This window comes from Meleagris gallopavo, chromosome 3, assembly GCF_000146605.3.
Source record: "Meleagris gallopavo isolate NT-WF06-2002-E0010 breed Aviagen turkey brand Nicholas breeding stock chromosome 3, Turkey_5.1, whole genome shotgun sequence".
NCBI lineage: Eukaryota > Metazoa > Chordata > Aves > Galliformes > Phasianidae > Meleagris > Meleagris gallopavo.
This window is the reverse complement of record NC_015013.2, coordinates 48,444,502-48,455,188: the sequence shown is the minus strand read 5'-3', so window position 1 is coordinate 48,455,188 and position 10,687 is coordinate 48,444,502. Positions and strand designations below refer to the sequence as shown.

Genomic DNA, 10,687 nt, shown 5'->3' with positions numbered 1-10,687 from the left:
AAAAAAAAGGAGTAGGAAAAACAAAGCTAGAGAGAAAAATTACAATTATAGAATGCTTTGGGTTGGAAGGGACCTTTAAGATCATCAAGTTCCAACCCTCTTAGATAGGCAGGGATACATACCTCTAGACCAGGTTGCTCAAAGCCCCATCCAGCCTGGCCTGAGACCTTTCTTTGTGTATCTGTATCTTTAATATTTATTTCAGCTGAAAAGCCAATTCACGTTTTGTTTACCAAGTCTTTAAAATACATGACACCACTTTTGTTTTCTCCCCTGAATCCTTCCCGTTAATGCAACAAAAGCAAAGTAGGAGAAAACAGATGCTTCATTCAAGAAACAAATAATGGTAAAGAATAAAACACAATTATCAAATTACTGTTCTGAAACAAGTCAGCTTATGCTAAACCAAACCTTTTTTACTGAAAACTGTTCAATCTGATTATTTTTTCTTTGAAAGCTTCTGAACTTCCTTGAACACATTCTGAGCACCATTGACATCTCCAGTGGCTCCTTGACACACTATGACACAGAAACAAAAATGTGTTAACACTGCTGGGATTAAAAAAAAAAAGGAAAAAAGATTAGACATCATAGAAAAAAAAAAACATGCACTTCTGCAAAGGACCTAGAGTGGGACTTGATGAACACAGAAATCCCAACTCTCCCAGGTATGCTCTGAGATCATTAACAAGTCTGTATTGTTTTCCATACCTATTAAAGGACATAGTATCACCTAACACCTAAGGATTTATTAAGTAAATCTTTTCAATACAGTGTCAGCTTAGCAATAGGTCATGTAGTAATCACAGCTGGAGGGCAAGGGCATATATACACATGCATTAATAAATTACATAAACAAAATTATATAAGTACAGTCTGACAGCTGCATAAGCAGCAGTGTGGAACACTCTAAGAGCACAAGTCAATACCAAAAGTACCACATCACATCACTGATTTATCACTTGCAACCATTACTGAATACTCACCTGCTGTTAAATAAGCGTAGTAGCACTGAGACCACCTGGATTCATTTTTAAGCCTTTCAAAGGACTCAAAGGCGTCTTTGAAATTCATCTCTATCATGCTGCACCAGCCTAAAAGAGAGACCAACTTAATGAAAGCACACTAATTCAAACGTGGTGCAAACATTACTGAAGCATAGCATCTGCTTATGAGAGCTGAAGCTAGCTTAACAATTATACCAATAACTGGAAAATTTAAAAACAAAACTAATCAATAATACATTTTAAATCTTATTTAAATTAACTGGAAAATACTGAGTTATTTGTGCTATACAAAACAGGGAAACCAATTCACATTAACAACAAATCTAAACAGACACCAAAAGCTCTTCCTTAGCTACTACCAGCTCCCTTACTCTTAAACAGACACATTTAATGCTTCTCTACTCTAAAGATTTCCATGAAAATTAAAAGCAGAGAAAGGAATGACACTTTTTGTTGATGTCAGTCATTTCCTTCCATCAGCAGCATAAAATGAAATACAAAACATAGATTCTGCAATCTCTGAAGCTCCATTAGGATCTTTTCATTTTTGACATAGAAAGAGTGGTCCCATTTTAAATAATCTTCCGCAGGTGAACAGTTTCAGAGAACTTGAAAATTATAAGCAATTGTTGAGTGCTACTCAACCAAATAAGATGACAGGATGATTTGATGGTCAGAGGGCTGGAGCACATCTCCTATGAGGAAAGGTTGAGGGAATGGGCTTTTTTTTTTTTAGCTTAGAAAAGAGAAGGCTCCAGGGAGACATCATTGTGGCCTTCCAGTACTTGAAGGGAGTGTATAAGCAGGAGGGAGATCAGCTGTTTACGAGGGTGGATAGTGATAGGACAAGGGGAATGGCTTTAAACGGAGACAACAGAAATTTAGATTAGATATTAGGAGGAAGTTTTTCACACAGAAGGTGGTGACACACTGGAACAGGTTGCCCAAGGAGGTTGTGGATGCCCCATCCCTGGAGGCATTCAAGGCCAGGCTGGATGTGGCTCTGGGCAGCCTGGTCTGCTGGTTGGTGACCCTGCACATAGCAGGGGGGTTGAAACTAGATGTTCATTGTGGCCCTTTTCAACCCAGGCCATTCTATGCTTCTATGATTAAAGTTATCCGGTCGAGACAAGAGCCAGTGTTCTAAAACCTTTTTTAATAACCCTAAACAAAATTGTTCCTTTTTTTTATTGAAGTTATTAGTCAAAACTTGTAAGTGAAATATTTATAGCATAAAGATATCCCATTTACCTATTTCATATAAGCAGACATGTTGAATCTCCCTTTGGTCTGTTGCAAGTTCCAAAGCAGTATGAAATGAAGCCAAGGCACTATTGATTTGACACTAACAAAGGTGAAAGAAGGGGGGCAGGGGGAGGGGGAAAGATAAAAAATATATATATCATATATCTGAGGTTATCAAAATCAAATCATCCATCACATTTCAAAGATCACAATCAGTTTCATGTTAATATGAGTTTAAAAATAACAAAGGAGTGAAAACAGATAGCACTGTCATACAGACTGCAGCCTCTGGTTTGATTAGGTGAGAGGCAAAACATCCCAGTGAGAGGAAAAACTCAACACCGATTTCAGATTTGAAACCAATTAAAAGTCACCACGGAGCTAACTGAAAGAGAAGGGATAACACTCCTTTGCATACCAGCTAAACGCTGCACTTTGGCCAGCTTCCCTCCTCCCAGCTATTTACATCTGATCACCTTTGAATGGAAGCATGGACAAAGTGTGACAAAGCCTTTATTTACAACAATGAGCACACTTCCTAAATAGGTCCTACACTGAAGTATTTTCCCCCACATTTCATATTAACAATATTAATGTAATACAACAACACCAAAATATAACACAATAACCAAATTAAAAGTGAAAAAGGAAGTATCAGTAATATAAAACAAATCTATATTTAAATGAAATCTTACACAAGAACACAAAGCATGTGCCAACAAAGTAATAATAATCAATTCTAACACATACAAAAATAAAACTTAAAACTATGGTATGGAACCTGCCTTCAAAAAGTCACGTAAAGAGAGAAAGAAGGGGGAAGTGGAAGGATACTGCTGGAGTTTAATAACGTAACAGCAATCACCGGTAACTACAACTCAGTTAAAATAATCTCTCAGCCTTCGAGATCAGTGTCTGTATTCCTTCGGTTCACTATTAAGTCTGAAATTCACTGTAAAACTTGGTAGAGTTGTACCTTAGGACATGCCACTGCTCCCTGCCCTACCCCTGCCCAGCTCTAGAGTGATTTCATTCAATTTCCTCATTTGTCTCCTCAGGGAGAACTATTTCAGATGCTTTAAACTACATCAAGACAGCACAACTGCCAGCAGTTACAGCAGTATAAACACTGAATACTTAGAAAACAAAGCAATGACTAAACGAAGATGTTTGTTGATATGACAGAAGAGTGTAACCCATCTGCCTTTCTGTTGAGCGTATTTGCCCTCAAAGTTATCAGGGAGCCTGTGCAATACACAGCTTGCTCTGTTCTATAGCAGCACATGCTCCTCAGCATGCATTAATAGGAAAAACTGAAAAGCAGTGCCAAGTGTTTTCTGCATAAGCTTTCCTTAAGCATCAAGCTCGGTGAGTAGGCTACAGAGATATTCCTCAATAATTGGAATTATCAATTATCTCCAGGCACTGGGACAACATGCAGAATACGAATTTCTACTCATATTGTTAATTCTTAAAATAGAATTAATTACCACCTACTTACTGTTTCAGAGAGTAGAACGTAAGAATTATAAAGGCAGATGAGTCAGCAAGAAGAACATCAAGGCTGACTTTTTACAGTTAAAATAATGACAGTTAGACAAATATGAACATACACACAAATGTGTAATTCCTTGGTCTTTACTTATTCTTCTCTTGAACATAATACAAAGACAATAGAAAAAAAATTAATCCATAAAGTTGTAATCTTTAGAGCTGCATAGCCCTGAAGAATAAGAGAATGTGAATACAATAATGTTGCATGCCTTGCTCTTTCTATTATCAGTCGGCACGAATCTGTAATGCTCTTAAAGTGAGTACTGCTCCTAATTAAGAAGGAATAAGCAAACAACATCTAAAATCAAAAGGGGGATTAGCAGCATTTCTGAAAATAAACCTTATGTGTAAACTCTGTTGGTTTTGGTTTTTTTTTTTAACTTAATCATTATAAGTTCATTCTAAAAAACTCACTCTCAGTTTCAGTGCTTCTTATTACTCCTCCCCAGCCTAGTTCTCCTTTCCACGCTCACCCCTACATTAGAATGATGCTACTGACACCAAGATTCTGAAAAAGGTAACTGAAAAAAGCAAGAGAAGGTGTCAGCAATGTATTTAGGAATGTAATATCACTGGACATTTTTATTACTCTGCAGATTGAATGCTATAGCACACCTGAGCAAACCAGTGGTGATTTGCAGTTAGTGGAGTATTTGGTACTTTTTCTGCCTTCAACTATGTCAGAATCTAACAGATCAAGCTGCAGAACATGATGTTGTTTGTTGTTTTTTTTCGTCCCAGGCCAAGGAGATGTTTATATATACACACCCAGAGTATGGGCAAAGAGAAGTGACCTTGCTCAATTCAGGATTCTTTCAGTTTGGTTTTGCCTTGTGCCCTCACCTCTCTCCACATGAATCTATCAGTCTCTTTTTAAGAGAATGGGCTGTTTTGTCTAATTTATAAAAAGTAGTTAAGATCCTTAAAAGGTGTTGCTGTCTCCATAAAAGAGAAAGCAATATTGCAAGCTAAAAGGCAGAAATACATCAGATCTAGAACACTGTTTTTCACAATTTTTCACTCAGAGGTTGGTGAGGCACTGGCACAGCTGCCCATGTAAGCTTTGGTGCCCATCCCTGGAGGTGCTCAAGGCCAGGTTGGATGGGGCCCTGGGCAGCTGAGCTGCTGGGGGGCAGCCCTGCCCATGGCAGGCACCAGGTGGTACTGGATGAACTTCTATGTCTCTTCCAAACTAAGTCATTCTATGATGTAAAAACTAATTAACTGTACGTTAGTTTACAACGTGAGTGTAAGCACACTTCTGGTTCAGATAGTTTGACAAATGCTGCAAACCAATGCCCAAACCTGCAATATTTATACAGACACTCAACAATCTCTCAGCACTACAGTACCCATGAACAAAGCAAGAGCAGGGAAAAAACCCAACTGTTGAATGGTCAGCTCCCATGCAAACAAATGTGTTTATAGGAAAGGACCATTTTAATTCATGTTAGCAACTAGAAAGCATTCTGATGACCAAGGCGTGGCTACAGCGCCTAACAAATGGTATTCTGCCTACCCAAGCTAACTACTTTGTTAACATTGCCACGTGCCCTCCAGCACTATTTTAATTGGAGCTAAACTTTGACGTCTATAAACAGCACCACTTTATACATAAGCACTCTAAAAATAACACTTGCGACAGTATAATTCCCTACTGCTTCCAGAAAGACAGAAGAAACGCATCACAATAAATAAGCCACATGCAAGAGGATGCGTGCAAAATGATATAGGCCACAGAAGACCATTCTTCTGTTCTGTTCCTTCCTCAAAATTAAGCTGCATTTGTGATAATTAACTGCAAACTGTATCAAAGGAATGGACACTAATATCAAGTTCTTAAATTACGAGAAGAACGTTTTGTGCTCTTTGGTTGGGTTTTCTTGATGATGTATGCCTTAGAAATGCCTAAATGCCTTAGAAACATTCTGGACTGATAAACACAGCAGTGCAGTTGTCTGGAGTACTTTTGCCATCTTGGATTATCCTTTAAGAATAATTGAGCCAAAAGCCACGAGGCTGCTGCAGTGTTAGAAGAATACCATTCTGCAACAGCATTCACAACCACATTTCCATGGAATGCATTCTGCTGGGTCACGGCTCACCATAGCAACAGAAAACATCCTGTCTTGTTCTCTTATAAGCAAAAGCAATTATTCAAGTGAAATTACTGAAGATGATGTAGCTGTAAGCGAACAATGCATGAAATGAAAAGCAGAAGATAAATGCTATGTACTCAGTTGCTAATACTCAGATTTCAGCTTGACAAGCAAAACCCTAATAGCTATTTATACCACAAGAAGTTACCAAACGAGGTTACTTATAGCACAAAGTTACAATCTAGTGTAAGAATTAGATTTTCAAAGTGCTAACAAATCAGACAGGAGCACAAGGGTTGATTTGGCATGCAAGCCTGCAACTGGGAAGAAATTAATCCTCTCTTCTCACTTATCTTACCGTACATCTCTATCTTCAGTCACAATTTACTGAAGTTTGCCCAGTTCATTCACATCAGAAAAACATCAGATAGCAAGGGGAGGAGATGGGGAAAACATCAGCCAAAAGAATAGAAAGATGCAGTACCTCTAATCGTTGTATTCTTCCCTTGAAGAACATGAACAGAGAAGAATTTGGGTAAGCAGATTCTTTCTTTGCAAGAATCTCTTTTGCCTCTTTCAATCCTGCCTTGTTATCGCTGCCATCAAGAGCAAAAAAGGGACGAACAACTGTATGGTACCACAACAGAGCTAATCTAAAAGGAACACAAGAGCAGAAATGATTACAGCTCATAAACAGAGATTTAAAGATGATGATCCTGAAAAACAAAGGATAGGCATCTTTAAGTTCTTATAAAGCCTGACTATAGAACACAACACTACCACATGCACCACCACACAGCGCATGTACAATTCACTGCACTTAACCAAAAGCAAGTAACCATCAAGCCCGTAGTATGTATCAAAGCATCGTATCCATTAACTCTTCACAAGTCTACGGATTTTAAAACAGGAAAACCCACAAGAAAACAGTAGAATGTAATATTTCACTGGGAAACAAAAATAACACAAACCAACCCCACTCCCCAGCACATACACACACCTGAAATCAACGTCAAACAGAAATATATCTGGTGTTTGGAAGGGCAGACTTCTACGTGACCTACATCACTCACAAGAAAAGAAGAGGAGAGCACAGAGCTTCCCAGGGCCAGCTGAAGGAATACCAGCTTCACCGTCACGCTGGGGAAAAGAATGCTGCATTTTCCCCCCAGAAATGACACAGAAGAAATCAAAAGGAACATTTAACCTTAATGTTTTTCGTAACCAGAAGCAGAAGAAACTAGCTCTGATGTCAATATTTCAGAAGTGACATCTGACTGTACTTAAAGTAGGTCCAGCAATAGAAGTATTAATTTGGAGAGAATGTGATAAACTGTTCTCATAAATAGCTTTAAACAACATCAGAGTAACCCTTCATCCAAGAAAAAGACCTGAATGCAATACAAAGAGTGGAGAAAAATGGGTATATGAAAGCTCAAAGAACAAAAAGACAGTAAGGAAACACTCAATTTTCCCCAGATGCTAAAATTAAAAATAAACTGGAAAGACTGTCGGTCAGTGTTAAGGATAAATAATTGACATCACTTACTCTCATACAAAATGGTATGCTCTCCCCACAGAAGACAATAAATCTACTGAGCATTCAAGGGATGCTTGTATTTACTAACATGGGTTATTAGACACTAGAATAAAAGGAGCTGAAGAATACAGCACACCACCAACAAACCCCAAGCACGCAAACAACTGACAGCAGAGAGATCTAGTGCACTATTAAGTGATGAACTAAACCATGGCACATTAAACAACAAACTGCAAGTTTATTTTACCTGCTGTTGTTTTCTTTAAAGCAACATGACTTTTTTTTTTGGCTTTGATCTTTTTTCCCCCATTTACTTACTTTCAGTACTACGTTATCTACCAAAGCATTTCAATATAGCTACTCACGTAGCTAAAGGGGCCTTCATGTCCTTACTTTCACTTGCATACATCAGTGAAGAAAGCCCCTGTAGGCGGTCTCCAGGAAAACCCAGCAGGTTGATGATTTTGAGCAGGTTTGGGGGCACCATGGATATGCAAAGATGAAAAAGTCCATATCCAAAGCTAACAGCACCTTTCAGTCTGTTTAGCGAATCCTCCGTTACACCTTCTGCAGCAACATGATTATCATTTGCAGCGTCAGAAGTCAAGGATTCCTGAGTAGCTTTCTTCTGATAAATCTCCTGAAGCGTATTAATGTCCGTATAGCACTTATTGTAAATTTTCCAGGCTTTTCGGAGGATCCATCCACCTTTTATGTATGCTAAATGTCAAGGAAAAAAACATTTCAAGAAACGTGTTTCAGAAGCGGAACACAATCAGTAGGAAATGCTGTTTCACGTATCCTAGGATGCTCTCCATCAGCATTAAATTAACACTGCATAAAGGATTTTGCAAAACGAGCTGCTGCTGTCACGCAGAAGAGATCTTTCATAGTGAGTAATACAAACTTCAGTGCTTCTCAGAGACCTTTAAACAGTGTGCCCCACAAAGGGACTTTCCTGTAGCTATCCAGCAGTACAACTGGCAGGAAGAAATACAGAAACCAAAACAACTTCATGCTGGATTCTGTCCCACTACACAATGGAGACAAAATCGCTGCCTGGCAGAGAAAAGAAATGCTTGAAAGAGGTTTTGCCTGAAGACCAAATCATGTTCAAAGCAAGTTTATGGAAAAACACTTAAAACAGAGAAAAGAACAAAAATCCTTCCCTTGGGTCAGACAATAAGGATTTCAACATCATTATTACCCCCATTCCTCAAACTGTGAAATACAGGAACTTATAATTTAAAAATAATAATAATAATTGACAGAAACAGGAAAAAAAATAGAAGAATGATTAAAAATCTATGTTTTCAAATATGTTTCAGTTGCCTGGCTTCTTAAATTTCAAATGCAAGCTGGGTACCTAAATGATCCTAAAATCCTGGTCTTGACCATTCCTAGTTTAGAAAGGGAAGCCTGAGCCTCCCTGCCCACTCTACAGGAGGACACGACAGCAGAATATGATGCCAGATTTGTGTGCTTGCACAGCACCCATCTTGGTTACAGCACATCCCTGGAGAACAGCAGAAGTGGTGAACAGAAAGCAAACAGAGAATATACCTGTGTGCATTCACTGTAGAAGCTGACATAAGCATTTTGTCTGTGTTCGAGCCTCGCAAATTACAAACTGCACTGACAGAGGTTTTAAAAGACTGAAAATGAGAAAAAATAAAAGCAAGGATAGAGCAGTGGAGTTCTAAATGGGTACCACCAAGTTTGCAGAGATCAGCATTATAAGTGACGTCAGAAGTAGATGAGAAATTGTGGCTTATGTCAAATAACAGGAAAATGCTAACAATACCCAGCCACTCTGTATTTGACATAATAAATAAGTAAATTCCAGAGGAAGCATCATCACTGATTAGATTACTCCTTTTTCAATTCTGTTTATGCAAAGCTGGTTTGATAATCTCAAATTACAGTGAGAAAGATGGCAAAATTTATTTTCTCAGATGTGACAGAAGGGTGCTGTCAACATGAACTGAAAGCATCTTTAAAATGAATCCTGTATCTTGAGTTCCGCATTAAACCATTACAAGAATAAAAGCAAATCTGCTGCCATGATTCAGCTGCATTATGAGACTTATGTTAGTCCAGTTCTCAGCAATTAGGTCACTTTTTGGCTGCGCAGAATATTTCAAGAATTATGTGGTTCACCACAAGATGAATACTCAACAACTTTTAATGGGAAAGCAATAAACAAATTATCATAAAATGGCCTGGGTTGAAAAGGACCACAATGATCATCTAGTTTCAACCCCCCTGTTATGTGCAGGGTTGCCAATAAGATAACCAAGACGTTTTACTTATCCTATAGGTCACATTACTGTTAATAGCTTTGAAAAAGTACTATATTCAGACACGGGCATCAAGCAGAACTGACATGAGTGGGAAATAGCACAACTCGAGGCTTTACCTTCACCAGTGAGCTACCACTAATAGCTTAAGACCAGGAGATTTACAGATTTGATATGTTCAGATAAAAATAATCTAAAACAATAAAAAATTGAATTTATGCTTCTTTAAACATAAGAAAGAAATCAAGGCCAATCACCAAGCTGAGATTTTTCAGGAAGAACTTCTCAAAGAAGCTATCATGTCCATGACAGCAGTTAAGAAAAGGTAGTTCAATTATTACTGTTGGAAGCTACTGCAAGCTGCTGTATTATTAACTTCTTGATGAAACTATTTTTGTTACATCCACGAGGGTGGAGAGAAAAACTGAAAATGTGCTAGGCATATGAGAAAGCAGCTTGCATGTCATCATATGCTTCTTGTCAAACTGTTCCAGGAAGAAAAACGCAAGAAATTTTTCACTCATCATCCACTGATCAGCAAAACCTATCTGCCTCTGTATAGTTTGAAATGAAACTCATTTCAGTAATCTGGTTGCTATTTCAGTACAGAAACATCACCACAAAAACAAGATGTTTATACATAATCAGAAAGATAATACACTCGGAAAACCTAAAATAACTGACCCAACAATTTAGCTAAACGGTGTCACAATGGCAGTAACTAACAGTCACTGACACTGCATTTAACTGCTTCAAATTTTAACTAAAGATTTCAGGTTTATTTTTTCCTCAGTAGAATAACCCAAATACACCGCATGCTCTGCAGGTCTCTGCTACCCACTTTAGTTCTCTGAGCAGCAGACAGGAGAGAAAGGGAACAAACACCACTCAGTTATAGTACCCAACCCAGTTACAAAGCTGGAGGGTGGGAAGGGAGGCAAA

The 10,687-nt window shown here is 38.3% G+C and overlaps 1 protein-coding gene across 1 annotated transcript in view; it reads right to left on the bottom strand.

Moving 5' to 3' along the window:
* Positions 1-10,687, bottom strand: part of TTC39C (tetratricopeptide repeat domain 39C) — a 34,139-nt gene that overhangs the window by 8,301 nt on the left and 15,151 nt on the right. Inside the window, 6 exon segments of the mRNA XM_010708838.2 lie at positions 412-457; positions 459-519; positions 987-1,094; positions 2,259-2,352; positions 6,390-6,558; positions 7,811-8,165. Coding sequence (XP_010707140.1) covers positions 412-457; positions 459-519; positions 987-1,094; positions 2,259-2,352; positions 6,390-6,558; positions 7,811-8,165 — 833 coding nt within the window.